General features: G+C 54.3%; 1 protein-coding gene across 1 annotated transcript; it reads right to left on the bottom strand.

Moving 5' to 3' along the window:
- Positions 1-197: 197 nt before the first annotated feature.
- pik3c2b (phosphatidylinositol-4-phosphate 3-kinase, catalytic subunit type 2 beta) lies at positions 198-21,598 on the bottom strand. Its single transcript, XM_061783920.1, has 34 exons — positions 21,261-21,598; positions 16,428-17,125; positions 15,188-15,288; positions 13,956-13,968; positions 13,329-13,479; positions 13,138-13,258; positions 11,852-11,963; positions 11,371-11,450; positions 10,729-10,792; positions 10,513-10,659; positions 10,031-10,064; positions 9,755-9,950; positions 9,215-9,337; positions 8,898-9,065; positions 8,674-8,788; positions 8,458-8,600; positions 8,182-8,370; positions 8,018-8,111; positions 7,050-7,144; positions 6,787-6,967; positions 6,584-6,691; positions 6,426-6,518; positions 5,504-5,633; positions 5,295-5,431; positions 4,820-4,989; positions 4,169-4,325; positions 3,984-4,093; positions 3,635-3,827; positions 3,431-3,555; positions 3,196-3,313; positions 2,648-2,720; positions 2,010-2,116; positions 1,798-1,926; positions 198-1,282 (listed from the first exon to the last, which is right to left on the bottom strand). Exons 2-34 carry the CDS (start codon positions 17,103-17,105, stop codon positions 1,097-1,099), a joined length of 4,641 nt encoding a protein of 1,546 aa, XP_061639904.1. The 5' UTR covers positions 17,106-17,125; positions 21,261-21,598; the 3' UTR covers positions 198-1,096.
- Positions 21,599-21,855: the final 257 nt, after the last annotated feature.

Genomic DNA, 21,855 nt, shown 5'->3' with positions numbered 1-21,855 from the left:
AATGTTGGAACGAGCAAACGTTCGCTCGCAGAACGGCAAATATGCTGGCAATTGCTCCAGTAGCTTGTCTGCTGAAAGCATCGCCAACGATCAGAGAGAACTCAAAGCGTTTCGGACGCTCGATCAATCGTCAGTCGACACGCGAGCTTTCGTTCCGCTTGGAAGCGGCCAAACAAAACGAGGAGATTCCCGCGCGCTTGATGGGAAAACATCTTCAGTCTTCAAGTTTATTTGGGAGTGCAAATCATACAAAACAAAGTCAAAGCTGCGCGCCCGTCAAATGCTCGTCGGACGAGTTATCAGGAGCAAAACGATGTACACGTTACGCGGTTACATTCTGTGACATCACTTCCGCTTTTCTTCTTTGCAGCTTTCAAAAGTTCCGTTGTTGTTTACGAAAAGTAGAAAATCACACGGAATCCAGTTCAGTCGCGTGACGCCACCGGCACGCACGCACGCACGCTTCTCCCACAATGCACCTGTGAATGGCAAACATCAAAAGAGGAAGCGCTTCACTTGAGCCTTTCACAATAAAACTCAGCCAACTGTACATTCAGCATTTTCGCCATATTCTACTAGTGCGCCCATTTTGTCCTCACTAGCGAGACAATTCAGCGGACTAGTAGAACATTACCAATGCGGCAAATCTGCGTGTTAGTTACACAACTGGTTGTGACATTCCAACATTGTGCTTGTTCGCTCATAGAACTAGCTAGCAGGGTACAGAAGTCAGCTAGCGCACAGTTTTGCCTCACTCATAACATGTCGTCGTTATACAGCTGGACATTCTACTCGTGCCCAGAAATGTCATTCAGTGGTGGAAGGCAATGGCGGGCGGACATGTTAGTCATTCTACTAGCGTGCCCTCCTCGTACTACGAGGGCGCCGGAGTTCTTCCGCTATTTCGCCCTCGGCATTTCCAGCGGTGCGCAGAAATGTCATTCGGCAAAACGCGCTTGTATGACGAGAGCGCTGAAGTGTTGCGTTAGGGAGGGCCGAGCGCACGGACAATTGGGCGCACTGGTAAGATACGGATGGAATGCTGAAAGGGCTTCCCGTATGTGCTCTTGTTGACTTGTTTAGACTAAAAGTTAGCTCAGCGGGCGTCGGCGGCGCCCCCCAGCGGGTGCCAGTCCACCCAGTGGTGTCCCGGGACCAGCCTCCCCAGGGGGACGAAGGCCTCTCCCAGCAGGGTGCTGTCCCAGAAGGCGCCGTCGCCCAGCACGCGCACGTGGACCACGCGCTGCTGGAGGTCGCCGCGCGGGATGCGCTCGTACACCAGCTGGAACGCACAAACACGCAAACGTTGAGCACAACCTTCCGCTCAAATCGACTCTGCTCGATGCAAAAATACGGAATCGCTCGGAAAATGCGGCGACAATCCGAATTTGCCGGACGTAAAAATCAAATGCCACGCGTGCAACACGTTGAAGTTGGAATAGCGCCAATCGGAAGGAAAATGCAGAGGTCGTTAGAAGTCGCTCGTCGGCGCCGACATCACGACCAGGCGCTCGTGATGTCGCCCGCTCGATTGCGAGATCGAGACGTTTTTGTGATCGGTAGAAGCCAACATGGAAATCCCGATGACGTTTCAATTCATCGCCCGGCCCGAATAGTTTCGATTTTCGCATCAGTTGCGGCCGAAACGCCAGAACAGACAAACACGCTGGCCCGGTTCCAGTACGTCCGCTAGAACCCGACGCGCAACCCTCAAGACAAGTCGCACACGCTCTCGGAACCTCAAACTCCTAACGACCCGTTCCGCTCGCGGTTCTAGCGGCGATCGAGTCGGCGTACCATCTCGTTGTACGTCGGGTTGCGGGTGCGCCGCGCCGCTTTGGTCTTCCTCTTGCTGGTCTTGTGCGGGTCCGGCAGGAGGTAGAGTTTCACGTACGGGTCCGGGTCGGTCCCGTCCTGGAGGGGCTGCTGCTCGCACGCGCACACATTCACGTCAGCGCGTGAGGCCGCGTTGTCACGCGGCCTCACGCGCTGTGAGAACGCACACTGACCAGTCCTCGGATGTGCATGACCATGATGAAGAGTTTGTCGTTCCGGTAGCAGATGGACAGCTTGACCTCGCCCGACGCTTTTCCGGAAGACGCCGGCCACGACGGCTCTGCGGGCACACGCAGAAACACGCGTTTTACATTTGCTGACGGATGAATTGGATTTTCTTTTTTATTTCGTGGCTTCCGTATGTAGGCGGCACGCCGGTCGACCGGTTAGAGCGTCTGCCTCACAGTTCCGAGGTCCGGGATTGAACCCCGGACCTCGGAACTGTGAGGAGTTTGCATGTTGTCCCCGTCCTCCCGCATCCCAAAAACATTGATTGAAGACTCTAAATTGCCCGTAGGTGTGAATGTGACTGCGAGCGGTTGTTTGTTTGTATGTGCCCTGCGAGCGGCCGGCGACCGGGTCAGGGCGTACCCCGCCTCCTGCCCGTCGATAGCTGGGATGGGCTCCGGCGCGCCCGCGACCCGCGTGGGGAGAAGCGGCTCACAAAATGGATGGGCAGCGGCAACGTCGTCAAATGAGGAGAGCCCATCCTGAAAATCACGCCGCACTTTAACCCCTGACTCACCTCAAGCGTGCGTGTGTGCGTGCGGACACGTGTCTGCGTGCGTGTTTGCGCGTCGAACAAACACACCTGCTTTGCTGCCGCTCGCTCCGGGCCGCTGGTCTCTGGGCAAAGGGTGGAAGAAGGTGTAGACCAGATCGCACTGCACGCGCACACACACACACACACACACAGGCACACGGCGTCACGTTGGGAACACGCGCTCGCGTTCGCTCAAAGCGGAACGAGCTGATACAGCACGCGTGACCCGGCCTGACTGCGTGCGCTGATATGACGGGAGCGCTTCTGACAAACGCCGTGCGTGCGAAACTCAATGTTCAAACACGGAGCAGAGTTGAAAGAGGTCGAGAGGTTACGCTAACATTCCTGAGGCTAACTGACAATGCTAACAGCGAATGAAATGAAAAATCGAGGACTGGTCCTTTTCTTGAAACTACCGTTTGTCTTCTTGCGACGAGCGCGACACGGGTCGACTTTTCTTGCCCGAAGCGCCATGTGGCATTCGGCGGTCCGCCCGCGCATTTGACAGGGTCAGGAAACGAGTGACTTTCCTACATGTACTTGTAAAGTACTGACCGAGGTCTTCTCCGCACCAGCTGAAATGTTTTCGCACTGACCTGCGCCACCTCCGGCGCGGCGTGTAGGAGGTGCCACACGTAACCGTTAAGCTCGTCGCGCCGCCGCTCCGCCGCCGCGTCGCCGCGAGAACGGCCGATCGCCAAGCGGCTGGGGAAGCTGGGGGAGGGACAAGCCGCAATTTTACAATTGCGAAGTAAAACAAGGCGACAACTGTCCGGGTTGCCGATCGAACGCGGGCAGTTGGACACGCCCACCTACTGCCTGCGTGTGTACCTGGGTAACTTGCCGGAGGGAAACACGAGTCTGAGTTTGCTGTGAAGTTCCTGAAACTCCTCAAAGGTCCTCTGCACCAACTGCACCTCCCGCTGGCCGTCACGCTCCACCTTCACCACGTACGTCTGTAACAAACGCGCGAGGGTGTCACCGCGGCGAGCGGCCGGGCACGTCCGATATGAAGGCGGCGGGCCCGTCACCGACGTGAGCTTTCCCGCCGCCGCCGCGCGCGCACACGTAGAGACTCCGGATGGCGCCGTCGCTCTCGGCCGAGCGGACGCGAGGAGCGAACGACAGCGACGGGACGTCGTCGGCGCTGGCGAACTTCATCTGTGCCAGGTTGTGGATGAAGAAGTTCAGCTTGGTCGCCACGCTGCCCAGGCTCGACTCGATCAACCTGAACGCGCGCACGTTATACACAAACGGGGATGAAAGGTTGACACGAAGTGCTGCTTGTTGTAGACATACTTTATGTGCATGAACAAAATACGGAAAATCATCTTTCCCCATTGGACGAGTGAGCGCGTGCACGTGATCGTGTGCGTGCGCGCACCTGGTGAAGTACATGGTGGCGTCGGCCTCGGACTCGTGAGGTCTGAGCGCGTCGTAGACGTACTTCAGATCGTCGATGTCGGACAGTTCGGGAATTCCGCATGACAACATCTAAAGACGCGAAACGCACGGTCGTCACTCTGGGCGTGCGCGCGTGCGTGCGTGCGTGCGTGCGCGTGTGCCCACCAGGCCGAGCAGGTTGAGGAAAAGGTGCGTGTGCTTCCTGATCAGGTTGTAGGCCTCGCAGCAAAGGTCCACGAAGTCGTGGAAGCGGCTGGACGGCTTGTCGCCGCCGTTGATGACGTACGCCATGTCGGACGTGAACACGAAGGGGGCCCGGTCCCTGTAGGGGGGGCACGCCGCACACGCCGCGTTCGGGGACATCTTCATAACCCCGACGTTATGAAGATGTCCCCGCCGAACGCGGCGGGGACATCTTTTGATCATGTTGCGAAAACAGATTCATTGTCATGTCACGGGAAGAAAACGGAACCTTCGCAAATTTTATCGGGATCAAATGTTTGACAAAAATCAAGTTGGAATTTTCCTCGGCCGACGGCATACATTTGTTTGAATACACATTACCGTATTACAATATAAGGCAAAGGTAATGAGATTCAAAGCAGCATTTTTTCTTTTGCAAAATCTTTTTTTGTCAATTGGCCTCGAGCGATCCGTTCGGTTCCGTTCGGTCCGGGTCGTCATTTGAGCCCGAAGTCCGAGTTCGGCGAGGCAAGAAAGCGGAGACCGAGCCCGCCGCAAACAGTCCTTGTTTATACGCATAATGCCACACGATGGCGGCAAAAGCCGACTAAATGAAGCACGGCGCTCGCTCACCGCTTGATGTTGCCGAACATCTGCGCGTGCCCCAGGAACTTGCCGAAGTCGATGTGGAACATGTGCCCGCTGGTCTTCAGCATGATGTTGTCGTTGTGCCGGTCGCAGATGCCCAACACGTACGTGGCCACGCAGCAGCCCGCGCACGAGTAGATGAAGTTCTCCACCGCCTGCGTCACAGAAAGGCGACACGGGGTTCCTGCGCGCTGGAGATGTCGAAATTCACAGAAATTCTAATCGTTGGTGACGCGTGACTAAATGCGAGCCGCGAGGACGTCGAACGCGGCGTCGCGGAAGAACGGAAGCTCGTCTTCCGCGCGGAAACGGAAACGACATTGATCCGGAGACCGCGGTCTACGCGCGCACATAAATACTAAACAGCCCCAAAAACATTTTTGCGGTGTTGTTTTTTTTAAGCAGGAAAAATAGCACTGGACCTCCTCCTGATAACGTGCGCGGCGGCGCGGCGGCGCACCTTGTCGTACTGCTCGTCGGCGGTGTTGTGCTTCTGCAGCCAGTCGGCCAGCGGTCGGTCTTTGAAGGAACCCGTCACGCCGTGCTCCACCTGGATCTTCCTCAGCGTGTCGGCCTGCGGGATCATCTCCACCATGCCTGCACGCACGCACGCGCTCGCTCGCTCGTCAACGGCCCGCCGCCGGCCGCGCGCCCCGCCCTCCTCCTCACCGCGGCCTCGGCCCGTGGAGAAGCACTTGAAGATCACCATCCGCATGTCCAGACCCTCCTGGATCCAGATCTTGTTCATGATGCGGATCACCTGCAGCGTCAGCATGTCCTGGCGCAGATCCTCTCCCGACTGCGCGCGCAAAAAACAAAGCAACAACAAAGAGCCGATCTTTTAGAAAAGCAAAAAGAAAAAAGAAGCTTCTCAATCAACAAGAAATAGACATCGAAACATTTTAATACACAAAATAAAACTGAAGAATGATGAAATTTGACTCGTACGACAAAATAAATACAAAAACAAACATTTTCAAAAGAACCGTACATAAATCCTCAAAGCGCTCTCAATTATACAATTATAAATACAAATTAAAAGCATAAAATAAAACACCTAAAAAATCAATGATCAAATTGAATTCAAAAATATCATAAATAATTCATCAAATAATTATTCAAAAAAACAACTGTAAACTATCCATCGACAATCCCAGTCGACTCCGGGCGAGAGGCGGGGCACACCCTGAACTGGTCGCCAGCCAATCGCAGGGCACCTACGGGCAATTGAGAGTCTTCACGCATGTTTTGGGGATGTGGGAGGAAAGCGCAGTGCCCGAAGAAAAGCCACGCAGGCGCGGGGAGAATAATGCAAAACTCCACACAGGCGGGGCCGGGGATTGAACCCCGGTCCTCACAACTGGGAGGCGGATGAGCTAACCAGTCGTCCACTGTGCCAACAGTAAACTAAAAAAAAAAACGAAATACATAAAAGCATTCAAAACAAGAATTGAAGTAATGGAGAAGAGAAAAAAAAAAATATATATATATATACCAACTCCCGACCCCAAATAAAGCTCCAAGTAACAATAAAGTCAAACTAGGTGCCCGAATAGAAATCTCAAGGAAACGGGAGGGGTCGTTCGCCGACCTTGAAGATGATGTTGACGTTGTCGCCCAAGGGGTCGACGTTCTGGAAGGACAACTTGAGCGGGACGGCGTTGGAGTTGAAGAACGAGCACGACTGCGGACAAACGGGCGAGTGAGCGATCGGCGGCGGCGGCGCGCCCGGCGGCAAAGAGAGCTCACCTGGACGTCGATCCCTCGGACCAGCAGCGCCGGGTCGAGAGGAAGTCTGCAGCTGCCGTTGACGGAGAAGAACCGCTTCATCTCCTCCAGACCTTCTCTCAGCGCGTTCTGGAGCACGCCCGACACAGCGAACACACCACAACGGCGACACGGATGTTGAGCGCGAGCCCGGAAGGCGGACGGCGCCGGACGGCGTCACCGACCTGTCTGGCGGACGGCGCGGCGTCTCGGACGCTCCGGGCCACCCCGGCCAGGACGGACACCAGCCAGCACTGGCGGTCCAGCTGCTCTCGGAGGCCGCGGCCGGCGCAGCACAGCAGGGCGGCCAGCAGGTGCTGATAGCGAGCGCAGAACTGGCTGTCCTGCAGGTTGTCCTTCAGCAGCCTGGCGCCCACGCACGCACGGAGGCGTCGGGAAGAAGAAAAGGAAAAAGGCCGGCGGCGAAGTCGGGAAAGGGGAAACTCACCAGAAGAGGTAGTGCGCCACGCTCAGGTCGCCGATGGCGCGGCGCAGCAGGAAGCGCACCAGCGGACTGTCCAGGTAGCACTCGGACTTCACCGCCTGACCGCAACAAATGCATTTGTTCCTTCGGGAAAAACTCAGCAAAAATATGCAACTGCCAAAGATAACAAACCCAAAAAGTGAAACATTTATGGACCGCTTCTCTCCGGGCGAGAGGCGGGGTACGCCCCCAACCGATCGCCGGCCAGGCGCAGGGCACATAGAAACAAACAACCGTCGGCACTCACGTTCACACCTACGCGCAATTTAGAGTCGTCAATCAAGCTACCACGCGGAGGAAACCGGAGAAAAGCCGGATTTGAACCCGCAACCTCACAACTGTGTGGCGGATGTGCTAACCACAAAAATGAAATATTTTCAATGACAATAAACTCGAGAAAATTCAAGATGAAAAAACACAAATGAATCAAATGAATTCACTGAATACAAATGTAATTAAAGAAAAAAATCCTAATAAAATATGGATAAATACAAAAGAAAAAAATCTGATGGATGAAAGAAAAATGAAGAACAAACAGAATAAATAGAAAATGCATAAAATGAGAACATCAAATTCATCAAATAAGAACACTGAACAAAAAGAATGAATAAATACAGAAGTACAATTCATGTTCCATCCATGCATCCATTTTCTGTCGCGCGGGCGCGCCGTCATCGGGCAGGAGGCGACCCGTTCAGGGCGGGGTACGCCAGCCAATCACAGGGCACATACAAACAAACAACCAGTCACACTCACATTCACGCCTACAATTAATGTTTTCATTTTGCATTCAAAAATTCAAATACTCCACAAGTTAAATCAGATGAAGAAAATATCAATACAAATGAACACAGTGAAAAATAAAAATGAATAGAATAGAAACTCAATCCATCAAATCAATGGAATAAATGAAAGTTGTTCCAATTTCGAACCTGCACCAGCTGAGGCAGGAAGTCCAGCAGCTCCGACTGGGACATGGAGTCCATCCACTGGACGGCCGTCCTCCTCAGCTCCTGATCCGGGAACCTGAAACGGGCCACGCCGTCACCGTCGTCGCCGTCGCCGTCGCCGTCGTCGCCGTCGCTCGGCTCCGTACCTGGCGTGCAGCAGTCCCAGTGCGTCCAGGCGGCCGGGGCAGGCCCACTGCCCCAGCAGGGCGTAGATGTCCGGCAGGCAGGCCCACTGCCAGCAGGGGGCGCTGGCCAGCACCAGAGGAAGCGCGCCGCTCTCCGCCTGGCAGAACGCCTTCTTCTCCCACACCAGACGCTTGTCCTCCGCCGTCAGCCTGAAACGTGCACGTGCAGACGCGTCAGCGGGCGCGGACCTCGCCCGCCCGCCCGCTCGTGAGTGAGTGAGTGAGTGAGCGTCTGACCAGAAGAAGGCCTTCTTGTGCAGGACGTCCCGCAGCGTGATCTGGCTGACGGCGTCCAACCGCGAAAAGTCGTACTGAGGACAAAAGTCAGCGGCGGGCGGCGTGCTGAAGCCCACCTCGAAGGCCCACGACGGGAAGTCCACCTGTGTGACCGCCAAAATGGTGTCATCGCGCATGCCGATCGTCACCATCGCCTTCCTCACTCGGTCAGCTGACCTGCAGGATGACGCTGTCCGGCTGGCTGAAGTTGGGTGAGCCGGAGCGGGCGTTGGCATTCCGACCGGGGGTCGAAGGCCACAGGCCCAGCAGCTTCCTGCCGCACGTCAGCACGCTACACGCACGAACATCACACATATACACACACGCAGGTGCATAAACACACGCACACGCTTCCTGCCGCTCCGACAGGAAGCGGCCCGCTCGCCCATCGGGTGACTCACTGCCTGAAGTTGAAGAGCGGCATGGTGACCCAGGCCAGCGCCTCCGCGCTGCGCCGCTGCTTGCCCTTCTCCTCCACGCCGCCGGGGGGCGGCAGAGAGCTGGCGTACAGCGTCACCGTCAGCTGCGTCTCTCGGGGAAGCTCGTTGATCTGCACCGGAAACGTCACCCTGCGCACGCACACGGGGGGCGTCAGGTACCGGCGTCGCGAGGACGGCGGCCGGAAGTAACGAGAGGGCGAAGCGGGCGTGACGAGAGCGGACATCGGCAGGAATTCAAACAGCTGAGAGTGCGCATTGCGGGCAGCGCGCGGGCGTACCTCTGGTCCCACACCACCAGGTGAAAAAGGTACTTGCTGACCGCCTGTTTGCTGGTGTGCTGCGGCGCGCAGAGCTCCGCCCCTCCGTGAGTCAGCGAGCACGACAGGAAGAAGCCTTCGTAACTGCCGCACACACGACACGCAAACATGTTGGTGAACACTTCATCGTCGCTCACGCCACTTTCACGCCGACGACATGTCAGCATGCCGGAAACGCACGCGCCCGCATATGTGATGTTTCTGTTGACTTTTCAACTTCCTCTTTTGCCTTTTGTCAAACAACGAGGAAGTAAACTGAAGCATCAACGCTGCCATCTTGAAACGCCAGCTGACGTTTTTTCCAAGGTGGCCTTTTGTGAGCGTGTAACGAATCAATCTTGAGTGTCGAGGTTTTACGCAAGCTCCGCCCCCTGCGGTGCCCACTTTTGGGGACAACAAAAGAGTCGCTGCCTGGGATGAACTTTGACCTCTCCAAGGAGGCGGGACTGCTGACGCGTGCGTGCGTGCGTGCGTGCGTGTGAGAATGTGCGCGCGGCTCACCTGGTGGCCCAGGTGACGGGCACGCGGTGCGCGGCGTAGATGTTGAAGGAGAGCACGCCGGTGGCGCGGCCCGCCTCCTGGACGGGCGCGGCGCCGGCGCGGTTGTGCGGCGCCGTGTGGAAGTTGGCGTTGAACGTGCTGCAGTACAACTCCACCAGGTCCAAGATGGCCGCCGTCAGCCTCTCCACCACCTTCTCTGCGGGACGCGAGCGCACCAGACGCCCGTGAGGAGAAGCCGGGCGCCGGACGGCGAGGGCGCGGCGGGGCGGGACTTACCTCGGTTCTCCCGGACGGACAGCAGCGACGCGTCCTGCGGGAGAGCGAGCGGAAATGAGTCGAGCGATTCGACCGCGGTGAGAGAGCGTCGAGATCGTTTGTCGGGAGGAAGTCCATAAAAGGACGTGTTGGTGGCTGTCGCCGCGGAGAGCTCGCGCAAAAGCAACATATGAAACGTAATCGTAGGATTGAACTCCGACCTTGAAGCCTTCAATTGAAAGGCTGATTCTTGGATTGACAACTCGAAGCCCAAACTTGGAACGCTCACCTTTGCTTACAACTTCAAAATCGAAGCATGGCTCAAAACCCTCGTTGGAAATCCTAAACCCTAGCCCTGTCTTGAAACCCTATCACAAGTTTGAAGCCCAAAATCGGAACCCTAACCGAGGCTCGGGAGCCGAACTTAAAGTCCTAACCCTGGCCGGAGAGTTTCAAGCTCGCTCTAAGCGAGCCGTGCGGGACGAAGCGCGGCGGCGGGAGACCTTGAGGACTTTGGGCTGCAGGCGGCACGGGCAAGCGGGCAGCCGGCCCAGCGCCGACGTCACGTCCGGAGTCTCCACGGCCGCCAGAGAGCTGCACAGCGCCTTCACCGATTGGACCATCCGCTCCACGCGCAGCGGCAGCTCCGCCTGCGGGCGACGCAAGGTCGAGGGTCAGCGACCGACGGGCGGGCAGCCGGCCGGCGCGCGTTTCCGTACCTCGGACAGCAGGAAGGACTCGGCCTCGTTGTGGAACGTGTCCAGCAGCAGCGTCAGAGCCTCCCTGCGCACAAACAGCCAAAGGCAAGCGGCGAGGACGCTGCGGTCAAAAACGACCTTTTCAGAAAAGTGCTGCAACTATCGTCGCGGTCGTGGCATCCCACCGCTGTTTTCAAAGCGTTGCGCTTGGTTTTCAAAAGGTGCCACATCGATCAAACACAGTTCGAGTCAAAAGCGAAAGCGCGGGTGCTGGTATGCGCGGCGAGCGGGTTGGCGCTCTCGCCAACGAGCTCCCAAAGGGTTCCGTTCGGGTTCCAGATCACGTTGGGCAAACCGGGACAAAGACAAGCGAGCCGCGTCGAAGACCGGGCGGCTCGACTCGAGAGTCGCCGGTGTCGACCTCCCGTTTCCGACTTTGGCCAATTTATCGGTCAGTCCCCAACGAGGTCATTCAGCGAACCGAAATGAACCCTTTCGTTCACGAAATTAACAAAATGGCCGTTTAAAAACAAAACAAATGAATTGACATGAATCCGTAATATATTTTCAGATCGGAGAGTTTTATTGCTGCTTCTCTTCTATGAACTCAAATCTCCGCCCGCCACACGTGACGACTCCCCGCCGCCCGCGCCCGCCCCTCACCTGGTGACCGTCTGTTTGATTGGCCGCTCCTGCAGCAGGATGCCGTGGTTCAACGTGGACGCCAGCTCGTCGTCGTCCTTCTGTCGGGTTCAAAGCGACAGATCGGGTTTCTCCCGGGCGACAATAAAAGTTGAAACGAACCCTCCGCTGTGATTCTTAAACCCTTTCAAATCCTATCCCCGCTCATCTTACAATGACAATTCCAAATAAATGGCTTAGAGATGATTTGATCTGGAAAAAAGTCGCCGGGCGTCGGAGGACGCTGGCGCACGTCGATGTCACAAAGTGTGAAAACTAAAAATGCCAATGACTACTTTCCTACCTTGGGCGGCATACAGAAAGAGCGCAAAACCTTCGAAACAAGGACAAACGTCTACGTGGGAGCCTTCCGTCAAGTCCAACATTCTAATCCGGTGCTTGTGAGACAACTAATCAATTGTATAGATTAGCGACAAATGTGTGTGCGTCCGTGTGCGCAGACCGTGCGCGCCAGCTCCGCGCTGATGGAAGATCTCTCGGTGAGGATCAGTCGAACGTCCCTGTCGAACTTCAAACATTGTTGCACAAACTCCAAACCTGCCAAAGTCTGACAGCTGAAACACACACACACACACACGCACGCACGCACGCACGCACGCCAGGACCATTGGGGCGGGAAGAAGAAGAAGAAGAAGAAGAAGAAGATTGGACCAAAAGGCAAAGCAAACTCCTTATTGTTTTTCACGGCCAACACTTCTCACAACATTACACACTTCCAGCAACACACACACAAACACAAACACATTGTGAAAGCTTCCAATGGGTCAAAGAAGGTCAAGAAGGTCAAGAAGGTCAGGAAAGTCCTCCCGCCGCGCAACCCTTGAGATGTGCAAAGCGTCTACACGATTTGTCACAAGAGCGGACAGACGGCGTGTACGGGTTCGCGAAAATAAAATTTGTTGTTTCAAAACTCGACTGTGACACAGTCGAACTGTTTCGGCATAAAACGGACGCAGATTTTCCACTCGTTTACGTTTCACCGTAGCCTCCGCTGCAGTGACAAAAAGAAAGAAAAGAAATTCTAAGGTGTGCACGCACGAGTGACATTATTGATATTTAAGATGGAAAGAATAACCACTTCAAAACGGAATTTGGGGGGAACGACGGTTCGAGTACGTTAGTGTGGTTAGCACGTCATTTGTGGAACAATGATGAGATTTGATTTGGATTTGTAGCTTTATATGGCGCACCTCCGTTGTTAATGTTCAGATGTATTATGATTTATTTGGATAGCTATGACAGGAGTGACATGTTTTCCACAGTATGATTGGACCTGGAAAAACTAAATCAAAAGAGAATTTTTTAAGGGTGTACAGAAAAATGAGTGTAAAGCATTCAAAATAAATGAAATGGTGTGCAAAACGTCTTTAGCGAGTGTGTGAAATGGGAGTCAAATTGTGTCGAAAGTGAGCAGTGAAAATGAGACCGGAAGACCGTCGCACCGGAAGGTGGCGGGAGTACGGCGATGCGGATCGCGACGAGCGTGAACTGCGGTCTGAGCGCCGCTGAGCCGCCGTGCGTTTGTACCGAAAAGAGCGCAAAGCGCGTCAGCCGAGTTCCCGGTCGAAGGAACTGAAGGCGGACAAAGGGGGCGCCGTCGTGCCTCAAAAAGGAGACAAAGAAGCGGTCACACGAAAACGCCATAACCGATACGAAACGGAGGCAAGGCAAGACATCAAGAGTCTTCAGGCATTCGGGAGTCGGCAACGGCGAGAAGGAACTCCTTACTTTTGGAGGTACTCGTCGTGGCCGCAGACCTTCAGCAGGTATTGGTCCACGTCCAGGTGGTCCAGGTCCTCCTGAGCGTAGCACAGCGTCTGGTAGATGATCAGGTCCACGGTGGACGAGCCTGGCGCACACGGACGGAGGGTCAGGCCGCCACGCGTCGGGCGAGCGCGAGCGGGCGAGCGCGAGCGTACCGTCGCAGGTGAAGGCGAGCGACTCGCCCAAGTGAGCGCCGACGACCGTCACCTTGACGCCGACGCCGGGGCCCCGGCGGAGCTCCTCCCGGCCCGCCGACCGGGACCACACCAAGCCGGCGTTCTTGCAGCGGTCGCTGTGCGGGTACGCCTGAACGCAACCTGCGCACGCGGGTCACAGGTCACAAGGCACGAGGCAGCAGGGTGTCGCCCGCGGCCGCGCCCGGCTCTAAAGCGGGCTGTTGTTTTTGCGGTACGACGGCGTGGAAAGTCACGAGAGTCGGCTTTTCTTCCCGAAAGGAAGCAAGCGAGTATTTGTCAGGTCGAGGTCCCGTGCCATCAGAATCCAAGTTTCGCTAAGACAGGTCAAAAGGAAGGCGTGACCTGCTTTCAACGCGGTATTTCCGGGATTCGAGCGAGCGAGCGAGTCTCGTCCGCTGCCGAGCAGTCTCGAAAGTATCCACGTGCGTATCGTGCTGCACAACGATACAAAATACCGCAAAAGGTCACACGCCGGTTAGAACCGGAGCGCAGGACGAGCTCCACCTCGCTCTCTTCTCATTTTGCTTCTCCGATCCGACGCTCGGTGAATTGCGCAACACAATGACCGCGAGATGCCGACGCGACGTCGCTGCGAACGCTCGGCTGACGCGAGACGCCGCGATATCGGAGCGAAGCCGTTTTGCCTTTTGAAATTCACAAGTTTACAAAATCCAGCCGTCTCAATTGCTCCGTGTGAAAGAATAGCTCGAAAAAGAACATCCTGGGTATTTTCAACGCAAATGATCTTGCAAACCCGACGGAAGGACATCAAAGATCAAGACAAACGTTTTCAAACATCGATGGCATGGGACCTTTACGAAACAGGCCGTTTATACGAACACAAAACTGACATTTTAGTAGTGGAAAGTTTGATCGATTGAAATCACCATAAGCTGCTGCAACTTGTAATTTTTCTAATGACAAAGCCAATGGAGCCGGTACTATTGCAATTACAATTAACATCCTTACAGTCACCATTTGGAAATGTCAACAATTCAAGAAAACCGGCGAGCCGATCAAATGAGACGTAGAACGATCGCAGCGTTCTATCTGCTCTCAAACGCGGTGGGCGTGGCCACAGAATGTGATCAAACCACACCCACTCCACTGTCAACTGCCAATCATATACCGCTTCGACTATGATCCGGAAAAAGGGATACTACTTTACCCGGCACCTTTCTTACGCCTACTACATATAACTGCATATTAAATAAATCCGCTTAAACGGGTCTTTTTGCAATTTCCTTGACTTGTTCAGCGAGCGTTAGCAGTGCGGCATTCGTGTTAGCTTGAGGCGGAACGCAGACACCGGCGAGTATGAATGATGCAAACTCACGGTTGAAGAGGGGTTCAGAGCAGTAGCAGAGTAAAAACACAACAGCCAAAGTCCAGTCAATGTGTCACTGTACCTACTGCACTACCTGGTGGAACCATTGAGCATTACAGCACAACCTGGTGGAAGCGCTCGGCATTACAAGACAAGGTCAAATGAATGCAGTCGGGATTTTGATATGATTTGGGCGATTCTGTACCAATATTTGAAAATGATCACCGGGCCGGATGTGGCCCGCGGGGCCGTAGTTTGCCCACCCCCTGGCTCACTAACCGCAGGCCTTAATAGTGGCGGACAGCCGCGAATGCGAGCGCTCGTGTTTGTTTGATAGCGGGGGTGGTGGTGGATAGTGTGTGACGCGGCCCCGCTTTGACCACGCCCAAACAAATCAGGAAAACTGAAAACGGTTCCGCAATTCACTGATACATAGTTGTCAGCGATTATCCTCAAACGCGTGGAACGGATTTTGAAAGGTTATACTCACACATCCAGCATGTGGCAGAAGGCCGCCACCTCCTCGTCGCGCTCCTCGCACACCTGGAAGAGTTCGTAGCCGAAGCCGTTCGTCCGGGAGCCCGCCGACACCTGCCAATCACACCGCCGGCCGGCCGGCACGTTAACCGACGCCAAGTGCGACTGGGTTGCTCGTTCAAAAAAGTTACGCGCACACACACACACACACACACACACAATCGCACGTGCGGGTGGCATATGCGATCGTGTGTGTGTGTGCGCGCGCACGCGTATGCAGCAGAGACGACGACAACAACAACAACAACAGCAACTTGTGTCCTCTCGTGTACTCGTCAATAGTGTACTTGTGTAAGCCACAAAGACAAACAACGCAACATTGTTTATCCCTCCTACAAGCGGGGGGGGGGGGGGGGGGGGGGGGGGCTGGGGGGGCCACATTGTAAGCAAATGTGAACACAGCGCTTTAGTTTGGGATTAAATGTGATTTGGTAGTTTTTGGCTGTGAACACTTTGGTGCATAATTAATTGCTCTATTCCAAACCTAATGGAAATCCAATTAATGAGCGGAGTTGGCATGTCGTCCCCGCGCCCGCGTGGCTTTTCTCCGGGCACTCCGCTTTCCTCCCACATCCCAAAAACACGCGGGCGACTCTGAATTGCCCGTAGGCGGGAATGTGAGGACGAATGGTTGCGCCCTGCGATCGGCCGGCGGCCAGTTCGGGGCGTACCCCGCCTCTCGCCCGGAGTCAGCCGAGATAGACGCCTAAGCCTAACACGCGCGACCCTCGTCAGGATGAGCGGTCCAGAACGAGGGCGGATGGAAGACTTTTGTTGGCTTTCTTGAAGCGATTTGGTGCTTGTTTATCGGGTGCGCCCGCTAAATAAGCCGACAAAAGTGTGGCGAAACGCTGTCGTTATACTGCGCGCTTTGACTTTGCAGGTCTGCCTTCCGCTAACGTCGCCGAGCGGACCGGGAGCCTCGTTGTCGTCTCGAGCCGTCGATGGAAGCTCGCGTCGCAGAATACGCCGTGCCGTCCGTCGGTGCGTGTTCGCACAACTTACGAAACGCCACGGATGAACGCACGTCGCTTCCGGGAAACGAATGGCCGAGTCGCAATTTTTTAGCGGGATATGAAACCCGAGTGGAAGTACAAGATCTGGTGAGCAAACTTGGGCTTCCGCAAAGCGAGGTTCCACTGGTAAAAGCATCCCAGCGGCGAAGAGCGCCCACGCGAGTGCTCGTGTCTTACCGGGTCTGCCGACGCCCGGCGCCGGTTCTTGTTGCTCTTGGCGACGGGCAAGTATGTCCTGGGCGGGACTCGAGGGGGCAGGGCGTCGCTCCGCGCCACGGGCTTCTCGGACCGGTCGTCGATGATGTCAAAGTTGAGCTCGGCCGAGGTGACTTTGGGCGGGTCTGCGTCGGGCGTGTACAGATTGACGTCGTGGGACACCGCGGGCCCTCTGACCGCCGAGAACGGATTCTCGGACGCCGACGATGAAGACGGAAGCGGCGGGACGGGGTTCCGCGGAGGCACGGCGGGGGGGCTGTCCTCGGGAAATGTTTGGAAAACTTTGGGAAGAAGCTCAGAGTCTGCGGGGTTGAGCTTGGTCAGCTCGGGACTGTCCAGGATGTAAAGATGTCCCCCCTGGGGAGGGGGCACCCCAGCGGAGGGGGGCGGTCCGGAGCGGGAGCCCGCGGCCCGGTGGAGAGACGGGTCGGATCGGGCCGGCGCCCCCGGCCGGCCGGCGGGGGTCTTGTTGTCCTGTTTGAGCCTGGAGAGGGCGTCGTACTCCATCTGCAGGGCCTCGGCCAGGACCAGCTCCTTCTGACTCAGACCCAGAGACTCCAGACAGGCCCAGCCGCCGCCGCCGCCGCCGCCGCCGCCTTCGCCGCTGCCGCCCTCCTTCTGGGTCTGCGCCGCCGACATGCCGCGACCACGACGTTCCGCTGAGGAGACGCAACACAACACAACAACAAGTTCCTTATGTCCACAACGACACTATCCGGTCTCGGCTTGCAAAATTCTGGGAAACTTTCTACGGGAATGACTGCGAACAAATTTACTCCATTGAAAGTAGCCGCTCAACTCGTCGACCGCTCTCAACGTTTCGATTCGTCAAGTGACTCCGACGCTTACGGCCAGCGACGCTTATATCCGTCAAGTCCGTTTTTCAACATGGAGGCGCGGAATCTGCCAAATTCGCGTTTGTGAACGGCTCGAACGACTAACAGATCCCTGTAGATCGTGGCGTTGAATCGCTTGAGAGTTCCTTGTTTTTGAGACGACTAATGGTGGATCTGATTTGAATTGCAACTCCAACGAAGCGCTGTTGTTTTCTTTGTCTTTTATTTCCTGTCGAGTGATCATTTTGGACGTGGCAGGATTCCGCCCGACGGAAGATTGACTAGCTGTGTCGGGTTTTCCGAGTCAATCAAGCCGCACGACAATGTGTCACATTTTTGCCACTTTTTACTCTCAAGATGGCCGCTCCCATAAGCCGGTTGAAGCCACGTTTTATTTGTTCTTTGACAAATATGTATCAAACTGGCGGCCCTTGGCAATGACCCGGACCCAAGAAGTCGCTCCCACTTTCAAAACGTTTGCTGACCTTCGGCCTCGTCTTATCACGTTTCTTGTGGGAATATTGTGATAATAAAACGCAGGCTTTTACAACGTGAGCCGAGTGTCGAACGCAAAAGTAGCTTTAAGGAAGTGAAGAAAAGACCAGCAATTTGTCTCGCGAGAAGAAACGGGAAACAGATTCCGACGTCCCCATTCGCTCCGAATCCAATCGGGCCTGGCCAGCCGACGGCAGCGTCCGCTGACCCGCAAACACTTTGTTTCTTCTGCTCTCTCCGGCACAAAGGAAGGAAGGAAGAAAGGAAACGTGCAGAACAAAAGAGCCGACTGGAAAAACACACCGAGAGGAAACGCCACCTGACAACCTAGGTCACGTCCTGACAACTTGACGTGGCATGTCACACGCTACAACGGCCACGTTACGTCGAAGTCCTTCACCGCCGGGGTCGTTTCTATTGGCCGACTGCAATTCAAGCGTTCACTGCCATCTACGGATATAGTCATCAAAACATTTTTCGTGGGTAGACGTGGAAGAGGTTCTCGCCCAGCTCGTCTGTAAAAGTAAAGTTTGTCATGACACATAGACGGCAACAGATGGCAGCGTTGCATCGCTTTGGATCGGACGTCAGCGCAGTTTGGAGTAGAAGTAGAAGACAACAATTAGAAGGCGAATCTCGGCTCATCGTGGCGATTATGAAGGAGAGAAATGCCGACGTGTCGGAAGTCAGACAAGTTTAGGCACCTGACACGATGTGTAGCACAAATCAGCTCAGGCCCCGGTACACACATGACGACAATCGCCGTGTTTTTGGGCCGTTTCTGCCCGTACCCGACCTTGCACGTCAAACGCCGGACAATATTAAGTCTTATAAGATGATCCTATAAGACTGACCTCAGGTCTGATGGGTCTCAAGAGTGGATTCGTCTCCATTTTAGGGTCCTCAAACAATCGTAAAAATAATCAACGTGTTCTATAATTATGACCGAAACTCTTCATGTGGGGAACGCAGACTTCTCCCGATTTGTGACGCGAAATAAAATGGAGCTAATCAAAGAATGACCAAGATGGAAGCGACCGCAAATGAAGACCAAAGTGTCATATCCGAGGTCGTTTTATGTAGAGAAGCGTGTTCCCCGGGTTTTTTTTTTTACCCGTCCTGTTCAGCTGCTTGGCCTTGCAGAATGGCGGATCTGTATGCCTTTTGTGCTGCAAATCTTTGACATTTGTTTTGGTTATTGTGATGTTTATGGGAAATGCAGCCGGACAGAAAAGGGTTTTAGGGGACAGACAGAGGGACAGCAGAACAATAGTGAAGGCAGTCTAGCTATGCGAGCACAAGTAACGTTACAACAGACAAATCGTGTTCTTATTCGTGGGCGGGACGACACCCGGTGAGGACGTGCCACGACGAACCAACAGAACAAGATGAGAGAGGACAGGACAGGACAGGACAGGACAGGATGTGGGAAATGAGCAAGGCAGTGCGGTGGAATTCTAAACACCTGGAAGAACCTGTGAGTTGATACGCTAGTATAACCTGTGTTGTTATTAGCGGTCGCAGCACAAGCAATTCAAGCCTATAGCAGGCCTACACTCGTACATTCACTGCGTAATACGTTGTCCCTCGCGCAAACGAATCACTCGTCAGACTAGTTCGCAGTGAACTTCCACGTGAGTCACTCGTCGACTGCAGACGTACGAGCACGTCTCTCTTTGGCGGATCGCCAACGAAGAAGTTCAACGAACGAATCGCTGCTGACTGACAGTACGTCGAGTTCAGTTGAGGCCCTCCTCCGCTTGCGCAGCGCTGCCCGACGCCGGCTGCTCATTGGTCATCGCCCAAGATTCAGAAGCGAGCGACAGAACGCCGCGGCAGCTCCGTTTCGGCTCGCGGCCGACTCGTCTCGCTCACGCCGCCGGCCGAGCTCAAAGAACAAATCATTTCATGAACTGATTCGGTTCAGTACGTTCACTAAAAAGATTCCTTCTTTTAAACGACGCATTCACGAAGAAAACAACGCTGCTGTCTATCTGCAAAATCACTATTTTGCCATCAAAAGCTCTTTTCCAGCGAGCTGGCTCCTCCCTTTTACGAACACAAACACTTCTTGATGACACCGTCATGTAAAAACCATCAGCATCATCATAACAAGAGTTATTTGTTCGCTTTCGGTTATCTTTGATGGGAGATGAGTGAATCAAACAATATAAGAGTCAAAAATGACGTGTGTGTGTGTGTAAGTGGGTCACAGCTGCTTCTGTGAAGGGAAGCTTCATGTGATAAGCCCTTCCCCCTCTGGCGACCATAACGCCCCCTCCCCCCGCCATGTTGGTCATGGACAACCATCAACCAGCCATCATCAACAGGCGCGTGCGCGTGCGCGTGCGAGAGAGTGAGTGAGTGTCACATGGTCGAGGTCACACTTTCACCCCCAGGAGTTCCAAAAGAAGGGATGGGTTTAAATGTTAACCTTCTAGCCACACAGAAACACACGCACATCTCTCACTTTTCAGTTGTTACGTCATGATGATGATGCTCATGGACCTAAGAACCAATTGCCATTCTGACGTCAGAATCACAGAGTGATTGACAGGTGAGAAGAAGCGCCGATGTCATCGTCACTATTGTGCACACGCGTCTCCATGGAAACAAGCCTCTGGTCCTCAGCTGAGCTGAATCAGCGGCGGCCTCGCCACACGAACGCTTCTGATTGGCCACATCGTCAGTAAGCAAGCAAAGAAACATTGATACACTCGATTCATTTCCACATGAGCAACAAAGACACAAACATGCAGCATCAGGCTTGGCAATGACGTCACAATCTTGCCACACTTTCTCTTATCAGTTTTACAGCAAGCTGTGCTCATGTTTAACCTGGCGGCGGCTAAAGTTCAAATCAAGTGAGTACGTACATCGTATAAAAAAATTTGAAAATTAAAACAAGACACCTGTACCAAACTCCATTGAAAGAAACGCCACTTTAATGCGGCCCGTTTACATGCCAAGCACCGATTCAGCGAGAACTTGTGGCATTACAAAAGCATTGCGGTGTGTTAAACCTTGACGGTGACTTTTTTTTGGAATGATTATTATTCCACTGATTATAAAGTACTGATTCTGAATGTCAAGTGACAAGTGTGCTTGGGGAGTTTGCAGCGGAGGGCGGCGGCGAGCAGTATGACCAACTGCTCAGCCCAATACGTTGTCCTATATTAATTTTCAGAGGGTTATATCGACGCCGATGTTTATGTATAGTCCTTAATCCAACTTGGAATCTATCAAACATAAACCTTGTGGACGCTATCAGTCGCACGTCACGAGGTTGTTTGAATGGTGCGATTTTTGAACGGAGTTCGGCGTGAGCGCGCTCATCCTCGGGTCACTCGCCAATTGACGGAGCGAGCGCGTCAAAAGGTGAAAAGCGAGTCAGCGTGCATGCTAACGCATGCTAACATATGCTAATTTGCTAAGCTACAAATGAGGCTAGAGGTGGACCTGCCTGCCCGCTGGCTGCCCGCTGCCGGTTCACCGCAGCCGGCGTCGTTGAGCCTTCTTCATCGGAATTAGTCGGAAACCGCTTCAAGTCCTCGCCAAAAAAAAAAAAAAAAAAAAATCACATCCGAGTGGTCGAAGCAACACTTTCCGGTCCAGCGGCTTAATCCTCGAACGGTTCTTCCGAGTGGTGCGCGGCCGGCCGCTGTGGCGAACAATGCGGCGGCGGTTGTCTGGCGGCTCCAAACCAGCGCAGACCGCAACACTCGCTCGCTCCGCGGCTTGGTTTTTCGGTTTTTGGGTGGACTCGCCGCCCTGCAGCAAGTGGCATCGAGGCCCACTATAACGCACGTATGTCGTTTCCGCAAGTTGTTTCAAAGTAAAGGTTAATACAAGTATTGAAAGTTGCGTTCAGATTTATGTAATCAAAACTATTTGAGTCGTTTTGGTGAATAATCATAGTCCAAATTCTTTCATTGTTGCCAGAAACAATTGAATTTGGATGATATTCGAAAATCAATAGTAACTTCCGGTTACACACATTCAAGCGCTTGACGATCAGAGAGCGCGAGGGAGAAGGTGAAACACTGACATCTAGCGGT

This window comes from Phyllopteryx taeniolatus, chromosome 9 (assembly GCF_024500385.1).
Source record: "Phyllopteryx taeniolatus isolate TA_2022b chromosome 9, UOR_Ptae_1.2, whole genome shotgun sequence".
In the NCBI taxonomy this organism is placed as follows: domain Eukaryota; kingdom Metazoa; phylum Chordata; class Actinopteri; order Syngnathiformes; family Syngnathidae; genus Phyllopteryx; species Phyllopteryx taeniolatus.
This window is presented reverse-complemented; position numbering and strand designations above follow the sequence as displayed.